This window comes from Hemiscyllium ocellatum, chromosome 4 (genome assembly GCF_020745735.1).
Source record: "Hemiscyllium ocellatum isolate sHemOce1 chromosome 4, sHemOce1.pat.X.cur, whole genome shotgun sequence".
Lineage (NCBI taxonomy): Eukaryota > Metazoa > Chordata > Chondrichthyes > Orectolobiformes > Hemiscylliidae > Hemiscyllium > Hemiscyllium ocellatum.
In genome coordinates this window covers 139,196,792-139,217,108 of record NC_083404.1, presented here as the reverse complement: position 1 = coordinate 139,217,108, position 20,317 = coordinate 139,196,792, and the positions used below count along the sequence as shown (strand labels likewise).

At 50.4% G+C, this 20,317-nt stretch overlaps 1 protein-coding gene across 4 annotated transcripts in view; it reads right to left on the bottom strand.

The window, feature by feature from the left end:
- Nucleotides 1-20,317, bottom strand: part of LOC132815121 (zinc finger protein 521) — a 480,095-nt gene that overhangs the window by 59,998 nt on the left and 399,780 nt on the right. For all 4 annotated transcript variants that reach the window (XM_060823910.1, XM_060823905.1, XM_060823908.1 and 1 more), the window contains one exon: nucleotides 10,149-10,280. In XM_060823910.1, the coding sequence (XP_060679893.1) occupies nucleotides 10,149-10,280 (132 nt within the window). The remainder of the gene's footprint in view (nucleotides 1-10,148; nucleotides 10,281-20,317) is intronic.

The window sequence follows — 20,317 nt, the reverse complement described above, 5'->3', positions numbered from 1 at the left end:
GTTTGGGGGTTGGTGTGGGGGTTTGGGGTTTGCGTGGGGTTTGGGGTTGGTGTAAGGTTGGAGGGTTGGGTTGGGGGGGTTGGGGGTTGGTGTGGGGTTTGGAGTTTGGGGTTTGGTGTGGGGTTTGGGGTTGGTGTGGGCATTTGAGGGGTTGGTGCGGGGGTTGGCGTGCGGGTTGGGGGTTGATGTGGGGGTTTGGGTTTGATGTGGGGTTTAGGGTTGGTGTAAGGTTTGGGGGGGTTGGGTTGGGGGGTTGGGGGTTGGTGTGGGGTTTGGAGTTTGGGGTTTGGTGTGGGGTTTTGGGTTGGTGTGGGGCTTGGGGTTGGTGTGGGGTTTGGGGTTGGTGTGGGGTTTGGGGGTTGGTGTGGGGGTTGTGTGTTGGTGTGGGGGGTTCGGGTTGGTGTAGGGTTTGGAGTTTGGGGGGTTTGGGGTTAGTGTGGGGGTTTGGGGTTGGTGTGGGGGTTGGGGGATTGGTGTGGGGTTTGGAGTTTGGGGTTAGGGTTGGGTTTGGGGTTAGTGATGGGGTTTTGGTTGGTTTGGGGTTTGGGGTTGGTGTGGGCATTTGGGGTTGTGTGGGGTTTAGGGTTCGTGTTGGGGTTTAGGGGTTGGTGTGGGGTTTGGGGTTGGTGTGGGGTTTGGGGTTGGTGTGGGGCTTGAGGGTTGGTGTGGGGTTTGGGGGTTGGTGTGGGGGTTTGGGGTTGGTGTGGGGTTTTGGGGTTGGTGTGGGGTTTCGGGTTGGTGTGGGGCTTGAGGGTTGGTGTGGGGTTTGGGGGTTGGTGTGGGGGTTTGGGGTTGGTGTGGGGTTTTGGGGGTTGTTGAGGGGTGTGAGGGTTGGGGGTTGGTGTGGGGTTTGGGAGATGGTGTGGGGTTCGGGGTTGTTGTGGGGTTTGGGGTTGGTGTGGGGTTTGGGGTTGGTGTGGGGGTTGGCGTGGGTTTGGGTGTTGGTGTGGGGCGTTGGGGGTTGGATTGGGGTTTGGGGTTGGTATGGGGTTGGTGAGGGGGTGGGGGGTTGGTGTGGGGATTTGAGGGGTTGGTGCGGGGGTTGGCGTGGGGGTTGGGGGTTGATGTGGGGGTTTGGGTTGGTGTAAGGGTTGGGGGTTGTTGTGGGGTTTGGGGTTGGTGTGGGGTTTTGGGTTGGTGTGGGGTTTGGGGGTTGTTGTGGGGTTTGGGGTTGGTGTGGGGTTTGGGGTTGGTGTGGGGTTTGGGGTTTGGTGTGGGGGTTGGGAGTTGGTGTGGGGTTTGGGAGTTGGTGTGGGGGTTGGGTGTTGGTGTGGGGGTTGGGTGTTGGTGTGGGAGGTTGGGGTTGGTGTAGGGTTTGGAGTTTGGGGTTTGGGGTTGGTTTGTGGTTGGTATGGGGGTTGGAGGATGGTGTGGGAGTGTGGGGGATGGTGTGGGGTTTGGGGTTGGTGTGGTGGTTGGTGTGGGGCTTGGGGTTGGAATGGGGTTTGGGGTTGGTGTGGGGTTTGGGGGTTGGTGTGGGGGTTGTGTGTTGGTGTGGGGGGTTCGGGTTGGTGTAGGGTTTGGAGTTTGGGGTTTGGTGTGGGGTTTGGGGTTAGTGTGGGGGTTTGGGGTTGGTTTGCGGTTTGTGTGGGGCTTGGGGTTGGTGTGGGGGTTTGGGGTTGGTGTGGGGGGGGGGATTGGTGTGGGGTTTGGAGTTTGGGGTTAGGGTTGGGTTTGGGGTTAGTGATGGGGTTTTGGTTGGTTTGGGGTTTGGGGTTGGTGTGGGCATTTGGGGTTTTGTGGGGTTTAGGGTTCGTGTTGGGGTTTAGGGGTTGGTGTGGGGTTTGGGGTTGGTGTGGGGTTTGGGGTTGGTGTGGGGCTTGAGGGTTGGTGTGGGGTTTGGGGGTTGGTGTGGGGGGGGGTTGGTGTGGGGGGTGTGGGGTTTGGGGTTGGTGTGGGGCTTGAGGGTTGGTGTGGGGCTTGAGGGTTGGTGTGGGGTTTGGGGGTTGGTGTGGGGGTTTGGGGTTGGTGTGGGGTTTTGGGGGGTGTTTGGGGTTGGTGTGGGGCTTGAGGGTTGGTGTGGGGCTTGAGGGTTGGTGTGGGGTTTGGGGGTTGGTGTGGGGTTCGGGGTTGTTGTGGGGTTTGGGGTTGGTGTGGGGGTTGGCGTGGGTTTGGGTGTTGGTGTGGGGCGTTGGGGGTTGGATTGGGGTTTGGGGTTGGTATGGGGTTGGTGAGGGGGTGGGGGGTTGGTGTGGGGATTTGAGGGGTTGGTGCAGGGGTTGGCGTGGAGGTTGGGGGTTGATGTGGGGGTTTGGGTTGGTGTAAGGGTTGGGGGGGTTGTTGTGGGGTTTGGGGTTGGTGTGGGGTTTTGGGTTGGTGTGGGGTTTGGGGGTTGTTGTGGGGTTTGGGGTTGGTGTGGGGTTTGGGGTTGGTGTGGCGTTTGGGGGTTGGTGTGGGGGTTGGGAGTTGGTGTGGGGTTTGGGAGTTGGTGTGGGGGTTGGGTGTTGGTGTGGGGGTTGGGTGTTGGTGTGGGGGTTGGGTGTTGGTGTGGGAGGTTGGGGTTGGTGTAGGGTTTGGAGTTTGGGGTTTGGGGTTGGTTTGTGGTTGGTGTGGGGGTTGGAGGATGGTGTGGGAGTGTGGGGGATGGTGTGGGGTTTGGGGTTGGTGTGGTGGTTGGTGTGGGGCTTGGGGTTGGAATGGGGTTTGGGGTTGGTGTGGGGTTTGGACTTTGGGGTTGGGGTGGGGTTTGAGGTTAGTGTGGGGATTTTGGTTGGTTTGAGGTTGGTGTGGGGATTTGGGGTTGTTGTAGGGTTTGGGGATTGGTGTGGGGGTTTGGGGTTGGTGTGGAGTTTGGGGTTGGTGTGGGGTGTGGGGTTGGTGTGGGTTTAGAGGTTGATGTGGGGGTTGGGGGTTAGTGTGGGTTTGGGGGTTGGTGTGGGGTTTGGGGGTTGGTGGGGTGGTGTAGGGTTTGTGGGTTGGTGAGGGGTTGGTGTGGGGGTGGTGTGGGGTTTGGGGGTGGTGTGGAGGTTTGGGGTTTGTGTGGGAGTTGGGGGTCAGTGTGGGTTTAGAGGTTGGTGTGGGGGTTTGGGGGTGGTGTGAGGTTTGGGGGTTTGGGGTTTGTGTGGGGTTTGGGGGTTGGTGTGGGGGTTTGGGGGTGGTGTGGGTGTTGAGGGTCAGTGTGGGTTTAGAGGTTGGTGTGGGGGTTTGGGGATGGTGTGGAATGTTGGGGGCTTCGTGTGGGGATTGGGAGTTGGTGTGGCGTTTGGGGTGATGGGACGTTTGCGGTGGTGGTGGCTTTAGGGGTTGCTGTTGGGTTTGGGTGTAGTGTGGGGTTTGGGGTGGTGGGGGCTTTGGGTGGTGGGAGCTTGGGGGGGATTGGTGTGGGGATTGGGGGTTGGTGGGGATTTTGGGATGGTGGGGGTTTGGAGATGGGCATAGGGCACAAAGACAGTGGGGGTGGCGATAGTAACTGGTCACCCAACCCATGGTGGTCCCGGGGCCGATGAGTCCAGGCTAGCGTGCAGGCTGGGTGACCAGTGAACAGGCCAACCAGAGGAGACAGAGAGTAACCATGGGCATCACAGATTAGTCTCAGAGAAGATGGAGGCCATTGGGCCCATTGTCTCTGCACCAGCTCCAATACCGAATGCCAAATTCAATGTCGCGGAAGGTGACTGAGTGGCCTTATTGCCGGATTGTCAATCCGGGGACCCTGGGTTGAAATCTGGCCATGGCTGGTGGCGAAATTTGATTTCAATAAAAATCTGGAATTAAGAATCTAATGCTGACCATGAATCTGTTGCTGATTGTAACTGAAGGCCTCCAGGGAATGAAGTTTGCCATCCTCACCTGGTTTGGTGTACACGTGACTCCATACCCACAGCAACGTGGGTGACTTTTAACTGCCCTCTGGGCAATTAGGGCAATAAATGTTGGCACAGCCAGTGATGCCCACATCCCATTAATGAATGTAAAAACATTTCCTGCCTGCCCTATTCCCATATCTAAGTCATCCAAAGCCTCCCCTTCAAATGCCTCATGAGTGACTGTGATTACATTGGGACCACTGACAGGGGCAGGAAAGGGGAATGTATTCCTGAATTTAGGAGCTCAGCAGAAATGAGCAAACAGCTCTTTCATCTATTGGAATCCATGGACGTGCAATTGAGTCCAGGATTAGGGCGATAGAGAGAAGAATGTGTGGCTGGAGAGATGGTCCAGGGGGAGGGTTTCTGATTCATAGAGACAAAGAGTTTTCTTCAGCACAGAGGCCCTTTGGCCCGTCATTGTCTGCACCAGGCATCAATCTATTCTAATCCTCTTTTCTAGCACTGGCTTATAGCCTTGTGTGCTATGGCATTTCAAACCATCTAGAAACGTTTGCCTGCCTTTCCAGGCTTTCTGGCCGTGAATTACAGACCCCTACAACCCTCTGAGGAAGTATGGGAGCAAAGGAACACAAGTAGGCCATTCAGCCCTGAGTGTGCCCTCCGTACCACCTGCCTGTTTTAAGTCCACTTTCTTGTCTGTCTCCTGTTGCTGGCTGCAAGGGTCACAAAGGAACCTGGTGGGACAACATGGTATTGCTGTCAAAGAGTGTGGTGCTGGAAAAGCACAGCCGTTTCGGCAGCATCTGAGGAGCAGGAGAGTCAACGTTTCGAGCATAAGCTCTTCATCACATTTCTGATGGTCAAAATGTCGACTCTCCTGCACCTCAGATGCTGCCTGACCTGCTGCGCTTTTCCAGCACCACGCTCTTGACTCTGATCTCCAGCATCTGCTGTCCTCACTTTCTCCAAGTTGTTCATGATGCTGGGGAGGATTGAAGTAGTGCTGAAAATATGTTGCTGGAAAAGCGCAGCAGGTCAGGCAGCATCCAAGGAACAGGAAATTCAACATTTCGGGCCAGAGCCCTTCATCAGGAATGAGGAGAGTGTGCCAGGCAGGCTAAGATAAAAGGTAGGGAGGAGGGACTTGGGGGAGGGGCGTTGTAGATGTGATAGGTGGAAGGAGGTCAAGGTGAGGGTGATAGGCCGGAGTGGGGTGGGGGCGGAGAGGTCAGGAAGAGGATTGCAGGTTAGGAGGGCGGTGCTGAGTTCGAGGGAATCGACTGAGACAAGGTGGGGGAGGGGAAATGAGGAAGCTGGAGAAATCTGAGTTCATCCCTTGTGGTTGGAGGGTTCCCAGGCGGAAGATGAGGCGCTCCTCCTCCAACCGTCGTGTTGCTATGGTCTGGTGATGGAGGAGTCCAAGGACCTGCATGTCCTTGGTGGAGTGGGAGGGGGAGTTAAAGTGTTGAGCCACGGGGTGGTTGGGTTGGTTGGTCCGGGCGTCCCAGAGGGGAGGACTGAAGTAAACTGCGCGAGTCTGTGGGAAGAGGAAAGAAATCGAGGGATGGGGGGAAAATGGCAGAAAATTGGAGTTGACGTTTTGGAGCTGCAATCTCATGGAATGGCGGAGCAAACTCGATGGGCTGAATGGTCTACTTCTGCTCTTATGCCTAATGGTCTTAACCAGGAGGTAATATCAGAGAGCTACAGTCCACAGGAAACTGGGAAGGATTGCAGGAGAGTAGGAAACAGCAAGGTGTGAGGTGAGTTCACTGCGAGACGTTGACGATGCACGTAGGTGAGCATTAACTGAGATGGTTGGGTCATACAGAGTCACGTTCTGTGGGATTCACATACAGAGGGATCCGGATGTTGTGGTGATGTTGGAGACCTGGATCATGGAATGGCAGCACTGAGTGTTAGATATTCTTGGGGACACAAGGTGTTCATGAAAGACAGGAAAGGATGAAAAGAGCGAAGAGCAACATTATTGATGAAGGTGGGTGCTGGAGAACGAGAGAATCCCAAAGGGGTCAAGGGCAGAATTGACCTGGTAAGAGTTAGGGAGTGATTAAGTTGCAATTGCTCAGGGTCATCTACAGGCCCACCAACTACTGGGAAGGACATTGAGGAACCAATTTGCAAGGTCATTACAGTGAGGTGAAAACATTATTTATTCACTCATGGGATGTGGGTATCGTTGGCTGGGCCCAGTATTTACTGCCCGTCCCTAGTTGCCCCTTGAGAAGGTGGGGGTGAGCTGCCTTCTTGAACCCCTGCAGTCCATGTGCTGTAGGTAGACCCACAATGCCCTTAGGGAGAGAATTCCAGGATTCTGATCCAGCAACACTGAAGGAATGACAATATGCTTCCAGATCGGTGAGTGGCTTGGAGTGGATCTTGCCGGGGGTGGTGTTCCCATGGATCTGTTGCCCTTGTCCTTCCAGATGGAAGTGGTGGTGGGTTTAGAAGGAGCTGTCTGAGGATCTTTGGTGAATTTCAGCAGTGCATCTTGCAGACAGTACACACTGCTGCTACTGAGTGTTGGTAATGGAGGGAGTGAATTTTGTGAATGTGGGCACGCTATTTTGTCCTGGATGGTGTTGAGACTCCTGAGTGTTGTTGGAGCTACCCCCATCCAGGCAAATAGGGAGAGTTCCATCACACTCCTGCCTTGGGCCTTGTAGATGGTGGGCAGGCTTTGGGGGGGTCAGGAGGTGAATTAATTACAGCAAGATTCATAGCTTCTGACCTGCTGTTGTAGCCAGTGTGTTTAAATGGCCAGTCCAGTTCAGTTTCTAGTGAATGGTAATCCTCAGGGTTTTGCTAATGGGGACCCAGTGATGGGGTAACACTGTTGCGTGTCAAGGGGCAGTGATGAGAGCGTCTCTCATTGGGAATGGTCATTGCCTGGCATTTGTGTGGCACAAATGTTACTTGGTGCTAATCAAGCAGCTGCTGTCCTGGGTGGTGTCGAGTTTCCTGAAAGTTGTTGGAGCTGCCCCCATCCAGGCAAGTGGGGAGTATTCCATCACCCTCCTGACTCTCGCCTTGTAGATGGTGGGCAGGCTTTGGGGAGTCAGGAGGGGAGTTATTCGCTGCAGCGTTTCTAGCCTCTGACCTTTTTTGTAGCCATTATGTTTCTGCTTGTTTCGGTCAATGGCAATCCCAGGAGATTAATAGTGGGGGATTCATCAATGCTAATATAATTTAATGTCAAGGGGCAGTGGTTAGATTGTCTCGTATTGGTGATGGTGGTAGCCTGGCATTTGTGTGGTGTGAATGTCAGCCCAAGCCTGGATATTGTCCAGATCTTGTTGCATTTGAACGTGGACTGCTTCGGTATCTGAGGAGGCGTGAACATTGCTGAACTCTGGGCAATCATTGGTGAACATCCCCACTTCTGACCTTATGATGCAGGGGTCTTATTGGTTTATGAAGAGGGTTTCATCATACAAATAAGGAGGAACTAACTTCCCAGCTGCTGGACAGTCAGTGCCCAGAGAGACACAGATTACAATGAGGAGTGCAGGGGGTGTTGGTGTTGGGAAAACAGAAGATATTTTTCCAGAACAGCTCTAGTTGTTGTGATCTGGAATGCACTGCCAGAAAGGGCGATGAAAGCAGATTCGGCAAGAATTTTCCAAAGGGAATTGTTGGAAGGGGAACAGAACTTGTCGGGAAAGGTCAGGGGACAATGGAGCTGTTTCAGGTCTGTCAGGAAGCCAGGAGATGGGACAGACGGAAAAGGCTTCCTTGTGGAATGTACAAATCGATGAAGCAGTGAGTGAGTGGGGAAAAGAAAACACAGTGAATTCTCTGCCCTGTGAGCCCTGGGGCAGGATTTGCCATTGAAAATGTTCAGAGGAGCTAATCCAGGGAAAGCTGGGTGAGAGTGGACACACACAGTGCACTGCATTGACTGAGAAAGCTCTCTGGAACTGGGGAATATCCAGCTGGACTCAACAAGTAAACTGCACAGACTGCAGACTTAAAAAAATAACCTGAATGAGCTACTCCTTTCAGTGTTGACATTGATAATGTGCTTTTACGGTAAAACAGCACAGAAAAAAAAATCAAATCTTTGCTTTTAAGAAATTTGGAAGGTGCGGAGGATGTAGGAATCATTAATTGCCTGCCAGGATTTTTTTTGGCACAGAGTTTTTCCCGACTTTTCAGAGCGTAACCACACCTCACATTTCCCAGGTTCTGCTGCCAGAACGCATGGCTGACTTCAGTGAGATCACAAACCAACAGAAATTCCTCTGGTACTTTGTAAATCTGTGCAACATCTGTAAAGGGAAGCTTGCTAGCTTCGCAAAGCTGTTCCCAGGAATGTTAGCAACTGCAGAACTGACAAGCTTGGAGCACCAGTCAGTAGGTGTGAAGCTGGATAAGCACATCAGGTCAGGCAGCATCCGAGGAGCAGGAGAGTTAATATTTCAGTCCCGCTGAAGGGTTCCAGCCTCTGAAGTTAATTCCGCTGTCTGACCTGCTGTGGTCATCCAGCCTCACGTCTATTGACTGCGGCCTCCACCATCCGCAGTCCTCCCTGTCTCTGGTATTGGAGCACCAGTTTGTTTGGCTTATCTTGTTTTACCTCCTCACAATTCGCCTTTCCGTTAGCTTGGGCTGGATCAGCGGATTATACAAAAGGACACACTCTGTCTGCAAAAGGTGCAGATGTAGCAGGAGGAAACCAGGAGGTGAGGCATCCCGATCGGATATTCCATCTACTGCGATGGTGGGGGGAGGGCGGGAATAAAAACCAAGGCCTCTGCCTCATAGATTGAAGACGTTTAAGGTATTAGTGAAGATCTGAAGCTCTGGTTGATTAGATTAGATTACTTACAGTGTGGAAACAGGCCCTTCGGCCCAACAAGTCCACACCGACCCGCCGAAGCGCAACCCACCCATACCCCTACACATACCCCTTACCTTACACTACGGACAATTTAGCATGGCCAATTCACCTGACCCACACATCTTTGGACTGTGGGAGGAAACCGGAGCACCCGGAGGAAACCCATACAGACACGGGGAGAACGTGCAAACTCCACACAGACAGTCGCCTGAGGCGGGAATTATACCCAGGTCTCAGGCGCTGTGGTTGAAGTTGTTGGTCTGTTCACCAAGCTGGGGATTTTCTTGCAAAGAATTTATCTCCCTCCTGAGTGACATTGTGCAGTCTCTGGGTGAAGCGCTGTTGTTGTGATACACCCTGCGAATTTATACGGTCCTGGTAAGTGGTCACACTTCTGGTTTTGTACTGTAGTGGTCTGTCGATGGGGACCATTTCAACCTGTGGAAAGGCTGGCAGACAGGAGCTGATAGAGGTTTTCAAAACCAGGAGCAGCTTGAACAGAGCAGGCAAGGCGAAGCTGTTCCTGCTTATAAAAAGATACAAGAAGGAGAGGGTGCAGATTTGAAGTGATGTGAGAAAACTCGTTTCCACCCAGCGAGATGTTCGTGTCTGGAACACACTGCCTGGGAATGTGGGGGAGGCAGGTTCAACGGAGACATTCAGGAGTGGAATTGGGAAAGAAATGTTGAGCAGGGCTATGGGGAAAAGGCAGGAGGTTGGCACTAGGGGATCAAAATGGTGGAGGCATGGTGGGCCAAATTGGTCACTTTCTGGACTGTAACAGTTCAGAGATTCATAACGGTCTTGAAAACATTCAGAAAGGTGATTTGGAGATGCTGGTGTTGGACTGGGGTGGACAAAGTTAAAAATCACACAACACCAGGTTATAGTCCAACAGGTTTAATTGGAAGCACACTAGCTTTTGGAGCGTCGCTCCTTCATCAGGTGGAAGTGAAAGATGTTTCTGCTGAAGGCACAGAGTGTTGGAATGAGCAAAACTAGAGGTGGTCACTGTGAGATAGTCAGTGATAAATCCATTAGGGAGCTTGGGAGAAATGGTTTTTCCCAGAGAGTGGGGGAAGTGTGGAGCTCACTCCCATAGGGAGGGAGGGGGTGGGAGTTTGAGGTGAAGTGAACATTCCTGATGCATTAAGAGGAAGTGGACAACGCTGTGAGAGAGAAAGGAGTGTCACCACTGAATGCACAGGGAGTCCACTCTGGATCACAGTTCGCTGCTGAAAACCGTTCTCATTGCACATTTGAGGTCAAATCTAAATTATTCACAGCCAGCAAGCAGGACTGTCAGGTGAGATGACTCAACTCAGGCAGCAGCGAGAAATCAAAAGCCCCTGATTGTGCTGGCTTGCCGTGCGTTGGTCTCACCTCTGGGTCGGAGGGTTCAAACACCAGCCCAGGATTTCTGAGTGCCCCCCACCCGACCCCTGACAGATGCTGCAGTACTGAGGGAGCACTGCACTACCGCAGTCACTGCGGCCAGACCCTGGAGCCCGTACCTGTGAAACACACTGGACATTTGAAGGTGCCCCCCATTCCTTCGAAACTGTGCTCGATCAGGTGACACTGCAGTTTGGCGGGGGAGTCGAACGTTTGATTGCAGAGTTTACACTCATGGTTAAGGCCTTCCTCTGTAACAGTCGGGTGTGGCAGGAGGAGGGAGGTGGAGAAGAAAGAGAAAAGTGCGTTATTTTCATTGCGAGTGATGTGCCCCTGTCAAACCCCATCACCATTTCATCCCACTGGGCACTGTTCAATCACTCGCTAAATCACAACAGGTTCATCTTGCACGTTACCCATTAACCAGCTTTTTTGTACAGATGCCCCTCGCCACTGTCTGCAACAACACATCTCCCCCCCCGTCCCCTGTATAACACTCCTCCTGACTGTTCCTCCCGACACCCTCAGCAACGTACATCGTGTAGCTGTTCCAAAACCTTCTGTCAAATCACCTCAGAGCACATGTCTGACCCACGCAGTACAAACTAGAAAACCCTTGTGTTTATTCACCGGTGGGATGAGGGTGCCGCTTGCTAGGCCAGTGATTATTGCCTGTCCCTAGTTGCCCCTTGAGAGGGTGGTAGAGAACGGCCTTCTTGAACCGCTGCAGTCCATGTGCTGTAGGCAGAAATCACAGGACACCAGATTATGGTCCAACAGCTTTATTTAAAATCACAAGCTTTTGGAAGGCTGCTCCTTCCTCAGATGACTTCCCCTGACAAAGGGGCAGTGCTCCGAAAGCTTGGGATTTCAAATAAACCTGTTGGGTTATAATCTGGTGTCATGTGACTTCCGATTTTGTCCACCCTAGTCCAACACCATATCATGCTGAAGGTAGACCTGCCCTTAGAGAGGGAATTCGAGGATTTTAACCCAGTACTGAAGGGACAGTGGTATATTCCCAGTCAGGATAGTGTGTGGCACAGAGGGGAACTTGAAGGGGTGGCGTTCCCATGTATCTGCTGCTCTTGTCTTTCCAGATGGAAGTGGCTGTGGGTTTGGAAGGTGCTGAGGATATTTGATGGATTTCTGTAGAGGGTACACGCTGCTGTTACTGAGCGTTGGTGGTGGAGGGAGTGGTTGTTTGTGAAGTGATTCCAATCAAGCGGGCTGCTTTGTAAAGTGACAGAAGTGTTACAATGCAGAAGTATGCCATCACCCCATCCTGCCTGCTCCAGCTCTCCCAATGAGCATCGAAACTCAGCACTAATCTTCTGCCTTGTCCCCATATCCCTGCTCACCTTTCTATCCAAATAACCAACCAGTATCCTCTTGAATGCCTCAGTTGAACCTGCCTCCCTGACATTTCCAGGCAGTGAATTCCACACCCGAACTACTCACGGGGTGAGACGTTGTTTCTCATATTCCCCTTGCTTCATTTACAAAGCACAGTAAATCTATGGCCACTTATTCTTGGGCCTTTTATGAACAGGAACAGTTTTCCTCCCTGCAGTACTCTGATAATTTTGTTGAGTCAAACAGAGAGACCCAGGGCTTCTTTGAAAGCAATATGACAGGTAGACAGGGTGGTTAAGAAGGCATTTAGTACGCCCCCCTCCTCTCCATCGGTCAGAGCATTGACTATAGGAGTTGGGACATCATGCTGCAGATGTACTGGACACTAGTGAGACCACTTTTGGAGTACTGTATATAGTTTCGCTTGCCCTGCAATAGGAAGGATGTTATTAAATGGTAATGGATGCAGACAACATTTACCAGGATGTGACTGGGACTGGAAGGTTTGAGTCATAGGGAGAGGCTGGATAGGCTTGGACATCTATCCCTCGAGTGTGGGAGGCTGAAGGGTGATTAGAGATTTATAAAACCATTGATAAGGTGCTGAGCCAAGGTCTTTTCCCTAGGGGGGGAGGAGTTCAAAACTAAAAGACATAGGTTTAAGGTGAGAGGGGGATAAATTTAAAAGGGACTTGTGGGGCCACTTTTTCACCCAGAGGATGGTGCGTATATGGAACAAACTGCCAGAGGAACTGGTGGAGGCTGGTACAATTATAACATTTAAAAAGCATCTGGACAGGTAGATGGATAGGAAAGGATTAGAGGGATATGGGCCCAATGCAGGCAAGTGGGACCGGTTTAGTTTAGGGAACCTGGTGGACATGGAGGAGTTGGGCTGAAGGGTCTGTTTCTGTGCTGTATGACTCTATGGCTCTATGCGATTTCCTGCACAGAATACAGAATGAGAAGGCTTTAGGAGGACAAACAGGATAGATTGAACAGAGAGGGCATTTCTCATTGGGAGGTGGGAGGTTGAAGGATGACCTGATAAAAGGTCTTTGAAATTACGAAAGGGTTTTGATGCCGAGTCAGGCAGAAGACATTTCCATGAGCAAGATCTAAATCCAGGGAATCGAGAGGCATTTTAAGCAAGTCACTAATAAATCCAGTCAGGGATTTAGGATAAACTTCTGTATTAGAGAGAGAGAGAGAGACAGGGAGAAAGAGAGAGAGAGAGAGACACAGAGAGAGAGAGAGGAGAATGTGGAGTTATCTTCTACAGAGATAGATTGAGATGAAGATACATTTGAGAGAAAACTAGATAAAAACATGGGGGAAAAGGATTAGAAAGAGCTGTTGGTGGGGTGAGGTGAATGGTGTGACAGTGACATAAACTAGAGGTGGGGAGTGGCCTGTGCCAATGCTGTAATTACTGCACCAGTCTCTGCAAGTTGTTCCTCAGCATTTAATCAGACAATTGACTGGATAAAGAACCAGTGAATTTAATCCTGACTATTTTCATTACCTGAACGAATGCAGCAGTCAGAGCCAAGATAACCTCGCAACTTCAATCAGAAGCTCTGGTGCAGGCATTTATTTTGAATTATTTCAGGGTGAGAGTTAGGGGAAGTAGGGGGCTGAGGGTGGAGACACGTTGAACAAAAGGGACACAAATCCTGAATTAAAACCAACCGCAGGCTTGTGTGCAGAGTTGATTTGAACTTGCTGCATTGGTCCAGCACCCTCACCTCTCTGGGAATCAGTGTATGTTTTCTGACTGGTACAGACAGGTAAAACAGTGTCTCAGTGGGCAGTGCAGCCACCTCAGAGTCCGCAGCTTGTGCGTTAAGTCCCAGCCTCACACTAAAGTCACATCTGAGGGAGTGCTGCACTATCAGAGTTAGTCAATCTTCAATGTCTACAACTCGGCTTCTCTGGTGGATGTGAGAGGTCGCCCAGCCCTATTTGGATGAGGAGAAGAGGTCTCCCTTGTCCTGGTCAATAATCATCCCTCAAACAAATATTGTCGAAAACAGAAGACAGATGATCTGGTCATAGGGAAGTGTGAGACTATTCACTTTGAAACTTGTAAATAGAGATCTTCAGCACAGGAAATGGTCCCTCCAGTCGGTTCTGGTCAAAAACAACTGCCTATCTATTCCAATCCCATTCTCCAGCTTGGCCCATACCCCTGGCAGTACGAGAGCACATCTAAATCCTTCCTCAGTGTGATGAGGGTTCCTGCCTCTCCCACCCTTACAGGCAGGGAGTTCCAGATTGCCCACCACTCCCGGGTGAAGATGTTGCTCCTCACATTCCCTCTAAACCTCCTGCCCCTTCCCTTTAAACATAGCCCCTTGGTCCTTGATCCCTCCATCAAGGGGAAACATTTCCTCCTGCCTACCCTGTCTATGTCCTTATCATTTTATCCACCTCAACCATATCCCTCTGCTCCAAGGAAAACAATCCCACCCTGTCCAATCTCTCTCCATCACTGAGAGTCTCCAGCCCAGGCACCATCCTGGTAAATCTCCCTCTGCACCCTCTCCCAGTGCTATCCCATCCCTCCTGTACCGTAGATTCCAGAACTGCGAAATGTGAATGCTCAGGGTATATTTGGACAAACGGCGCCGAACATTAGCACTTGGGAATGGCAAACAATTGCAAATGCGAACAGGCATGGTGATTGTTACTGTACGGGGATTGGAAAACGACAATATAGGCTCTCATGATGAGCTGACACCTCAAACACTCTACAAATCAGATGTCAAAATGAAATTCTCTAACACGCAACATTTTGATAGCTTTAAAATGATTGCTTTCAGAGTTTGTTGCTTCAGTATCTTCCTGACAGAATGTTTTGAAATTCTAGCATTAAAGGAATATATTAAATCAAAGGTGGCTGTCGATTATATTCTACTTTCACAAGGAGAATCCAACTGTGTGTAACAGACAGTTCCAGGGTTGTGCTAATGACTCCTGTCAGTTAATCGTTAGTTGGTTAACTCCATATGAGTTACTCTGTATTAGTTAACTCCCACTGTGATGCAGCTCCCAGAATCATAACCATGGTTACAGTAGAGCAGGAGGCCCTTTGGCCCATTGTGTTTCTGACTGCTCTCTGTCATGTATTTCTGGAATACTCATTGTGCCCTTTTATCTGGTGTTTATCGATTTCCTGTTTGAAATTCATGGCTGAACCTGCCTCCACCACTCTCTCACTCTCCATCCAAGCTGCTACCCAGGTCCTCCTTAAGTTGCCTCTTTTGCCAGTCATTGCGAATCTCTGACCTTCAGCCAGAGTCATCCAGCTCGGAAACAGACCCTTCGTCCAAATCATCGATATCTACCAGGTTTCCCAATCTAAACTAGACTCACTTGCCTGCATTTGGCACGGTGATTCAGAGGGCAGCACGGTGGTTCAGAGGGCAGCACGGTGGTTCAGAGGGTGGCACGGTGATTCAGAGGGCAGCACGGTGGTTCAGAGGGCAGCATGGTGGTTCAGAGGGCGGCACGGTGGTTCAGAGGGCAGCACGGTGGTTCAGAGGGTGGCACGGTCGTTCAGAGGGCGGCATGGTGGTTCAGAGGGCGGCATGGTGGTTCAGAGGGTGGCACGGTGGTTCAGAGGGTGGCATGGTGGTTCAGAGGGCGGCACGGTGGTTCAGAGGGTGGCACGGTGGTTCAGAGGGTGGCACGGTCGTTCAGAGGGCGGCATGGTGGTTCAGAGGGCGGCACGGTGGTTCAGAGGGCGACACGGTGGTTCAGAGGGCGACATGGTGGTTCAGAGGGTGGCACGGTGGTTCAGAGGGCGGCATGGTGGTTCAGAGGGTGGCACGGTGGTTCAGAGGGCGGCATGGTGGTTCAGAGGGTGGCACGGTGGTTCAGAGGGCGGCATGGTGGTTCAGAGGGCGGCATGGTGGTTCAGAGGGCGGCACGGTGGTTCAGAGGGTGGCACGGTGGTTCAGAGGGCGGCACGGTGGTTCAGAGGATGGCACGGTGGTTCAGAGGGTGGCACGGTGGTTCAGAGGGCGGCATGGTGGTTCAGAGGGCGGCACGGTGGTTCAGAGGGCGGCATGGTGGTTCAGAGGATGGCACGGTGGTTCAGAGGGCGGCATGGTGGTTCAGAGGGCGGCATGGTGGTTTGAGGGCCGAAGGGCCTGTTTCCACACTGTAGGTAATCTAATCTAATCTAAAAACCCTTTCCTATCCACGTACCTGTCCAAATATCTTTTAACTATTGTAACTATACCTGCAGCTCTCTGGCAGCTCGTTCCACACCCGGACCACGCTCTGTGTGAAAACGATGCCCCTCAGGTCCCTTTAAAATCTTTCTCCTTTCACCTTAAAAATAGTTTTAAATTCCCCCATCTTAGGGAAAAATAAAGCATCTTTGCTATTCACCTTGTTGATGCCCCTCATGATTTTATAAACCTCGATAAGGTCACCCCTCAACCTCCTTCACTCCCAGTGAAAAGACTCCCAGCCCATCCAGCCTCTCCTTATAACTCGTGAGGTGGAGATGCCGGTGTTGCACTGGGATGGACAAAGTTAAAAATCACACAACATCAGGTTATAGTCCAACAGGTTTATTTGAAATCACAAGCTTTCGGAGCGACGCTCCTTCATCAGGTGAAGCCAAATAAACCTGTTGGATTATAAGCTGGTGTCATGTGATTCTTTTTCCTTATAACTCAAGCCCTCCATTCCCAGTACATCCTGGTAAACCTATCCGCACCCTCTCCAATTTAGATTAGATTCTCTACAGTGTGGAAACAGGCCCTTCATCCCAACAAGTCCATACTGCCCCTCCGAAGAGAACCCACCCAAACCCATTTCCCTACCCTATATTTACCCCTGACTAACACACCTAACACCAAGGGATGCCTGGCCTGCTGTGTTTTTCCAGCACCACATTTTTCAACTCTGGTCTCCAGCATCTGCAGTCCTCACTTTCTCCACAATTTATCCTGGCCAATTCACCTGACCTGCACATCTTTGTGACTGTGGGAGGAAACTGGAGCACCCGGAGGAAACCCACGCAGACACGGGGAGAATGTGCAAACTCCACACAGACAGGTGGGAATCGAACCCAGGACGCTGGTGCTGTGAAGCAGCAGTGCTAACCACTGAGCCATCGTGCTGTCCATTTAATAATATCCTTCCTATAGAAGAATGGCCAGAACTGCACACAGTACTCCCAAAATGATGTTTTGTACAACCTCTCTTGAGTCTATCGTGAGTGAGAATGATGTATGCTTATCTGCTCTGTCCAGACCCTCTTCAAACCTTCAAACACCTCGACCAGCTCTCCCTCCAGCCTTCCCTCCTGTGAGGGAGAGAGTCCCCCGCTGACTCCAAATCACACGCTTGTGAAACAGCATCCAAAAGGTCCAGAAATACCTCCGATTAAATGTGAGATAAAGAAGAATCTATGTGAAGCAGGAAAATCAAGGTTGTTGGGGAGGTGGGAGGGTTGTGGAGTATAAGCTATTTGTCTCTAACTGCAAGACAGCGAATGAGCCAATCGCTGAGGTAGAGTGTTGATTATAATTTGTTTGATGGCTTCACACAGTTCCCCGATTACCGGACCACATCAAGGATTACACACAGAGAGCAGTTAGCACTGATTACTGACATCCCTGAGTTTGTAATGGTTCTACTTAAAGTGCTACCTTGCTCACACTGCGGCTCTGCGGACTGCTATAGCAACCTCTGGTCCCAGCCTTGACAATCCAATCATCAATTACAAATTGAACAGACAACACCATTTTACAGAAGGTACCAACAAGCCAGGCTTCAAACCTATCAAAAATTAAATCTACTCCAAATTTCTTATCGACGTGGGCCAGCTTTCCACCAAAAAATTAATCAAACCCATCTCCTTCCTCTTGTTGTTTCACAAATGAATCAGGAACTGTGGTCACACTGAGGTCTCTCAACAAAATAATCAATTTCACAAAACAGGTCCACAGCCATTAATGGCACCACTCAGTTTGCTGGACAGATTTCTGATATTAATCAGAGTTTTCAGGACAAACAAACAAACTGAATGGTGAGGAGTACAGGGGAAAGGGTCATAGATAACTCAGTAGATACTGGCAAAGTTTGTGAGAAGATTTGTAGCTCGGGTGCTCGTTGTTGTGGTTCTGTTCGCCAAGCTGGGAATTTGTGTTGCAGACGTTTCGTCCCCTGTCTAGGTGACATCCTCAGTGCTTGGGAGCCTCCTGTGAAGCGCTTCTGTGATCTTTCCTCTGGCATTTATAGTGGTTTGAATCTGTCGCTTCCGGTTGTCAGTTGCTGTCCGCTGCAGTGGTCGGTATATTGGGTCCAGGTCGATGTGTTTGTTGATTGAATCTGTGGATGAGTGCCATGCCTCTAGGAATTCCCTGGCTGTTCTCTGTTTGGTTGTCCTATAATAGTAGTGTTGTCCCAGTCGAATTCACGTTGCTTGTCATCTGCGTGTGTGGCTACTAAGGATAGCTGAACACCATGAACACCAACTAGCCAGGAAACAACATGACCAGCTATCCTTAGTAGCCACACACACAGATGACAAGCAACATGAATTCGACTGGGACAACACTACTATTATAGGAAATGCCAAACAGAGAACAGCCAGGGAATTCCTAGAGGCATGGCACTCATCCACAGGTTCAATCAATAAGCACATCGACCTGGACCCAATATACCGACCACTGCAGCGGACAGCTGGAACTGACAACCGGAAGCGACAGATTCAAACCACTATAAATGCTGGAGGAAAGATCACAGAAGCGCTTCACAGGAGGCTCCCAAGCACTGAGGATGTCACCTAGACCGGGGACGAAATGTCTGCAACACAAATTCCCAGCTCGGCGAACAGAACCACAACAACGAGCACCCGAGCTACAAATCTTCTCACAAACTTTGAAGACCTACGGGCAAGAGATGCTAAGACAAACCAGGAAATGGGAATCCTGTGCCAACCACCTAAGCACCACATATGAACAACTCCGGTTCCTGCATGAATGCCGAAAGAATCGAATCCTTCCACCATGTGTCAGATACAGACCACCAGTCAACAACCCACAAGCCAGGGACACAGCCAGACAGAACGGATTCAGGATGATCCAGGTAATGATTACAGACGCTCACAACAGACTTCACAAATACAGACAAGAAATTGCGCGCCAAAATTCGTTAATTTCAAAACCCACCAATCAGGAATGGACCCGGACCATAGAACAGGCCATCACCATAGTACAGAACAGGACCACACACCGCAAAAAAAAAGCACTAAAAGAAAAAATGGCCAAACTAACACACAACAAAGAGGACACCACAACACACACCTGGGTTAGAAACCTCTCCCACAGACAGCTCACAGACACGGAAAGAACAATACTGTCCAAGGGACTCAACTACAACCACAGGGACGCCAAGACAGCAGACTTCCTAGTAGCACTGGAATGCACACTCAGGAACAATGGACTGACAGAAGAGACACAACAAACAGTGAGACAAAGTCTCGTACCTATGATAACAAGGAAAACACAAACACACAACCTCAACACCAAGGAGAGGGAAGCAATAAAATCACTAAGAAACGATAAGAACATAATCATACTACCAGCAGACAAAGGCAGAATGACAGTCATCCTGGACAAAGCAGAGTACATCCAAAAAGCGCAACAACTACTTGCAGATACCAACACCTACCAAAAGAGGGAGTCTGACCCCACCCCACAGCTCACCAATAGGATAAACAATACACTGAGGAATCTACAAAAAAACGGACAGATAACCAGGTCTGACCTACAAAGAATGAAACCTGAAAGCAACAACACCCCCAGATTCTATGGACTACCTAAAGTACACAAACCAGACATCCCACTCAGACCCATAGTATCACTACCAGGGACACCATCACACAAACTGGCTAAAGAGCTACAGCAGAAACTGAAACACCTGATCAGCGGATCCAGACACTCTATACAGTCAACACAGGAATTCTTGGACATCATCAGAAATATACACATAGACAAGGAAGAAACCATGGTCTCATTCGATGTAACGGCACTGTTCACCTCTATCGACAAAACCCTAGCCAGAGAAACAATATCCAACCTGCTGGACATACAGAACAGACAACAGGACGGGGAACCTATCAACAAAGACGGCATACTTAAACTACTGGGCCTGTGCCTCACAACACACTTCACATTCAACAACCAAATATATGAACAAATCAACGGAACACCCATGGGCTCACTCATCTCGGGACTCATAGCAGAAGCAGTTATGCAAAGATTAGAACAAACAGTCTTACCACAAATTCAACCCAAACTCTGGGTCAGATACATGGACGACACCTTTGTAATCATTAAAAACACAGAAATAGAGAACACACACCGGATCATCAACGCCTCACTCACAGGAATCCGATTCACGAGAGAGGAAGAAAAGGACAACCAGCTCCCATTCCTAGACGTGATAGTACAGAGAACACCGAACAGAGAATTCAGACGAAGGTACACAGGAAAGCCACACACACAGACCAAGTCCTGAACTACGAAAGTAACCACCCCAACACACACAAATAAAGTTGCATCAAGACACTATTCAAAAGGGCCACAACACACTGCAGTACACCAGAACTGCAAAAAGAGGAAGAAAAACACCTCTACAATGGATTCGCCAAAAACGGATACCCGCGCAATTTCACCAACAGATGCCTAAGGGAAAGACAACGGAACGAGGACATGCCACAACCCAAAGGACTAGCCACACTACCATACATCAGGAGCATTTCAGAACTGACAGCCAGACTACTGCGACCACTAGGATTCATAACAGCACACAAACCAACAGCCACGCTCAGACAACAACTCACTGGAACGAAGGACCCAATACCCAGCATGAGCAAAACCAATGTAGTGTACAAAATCCCATG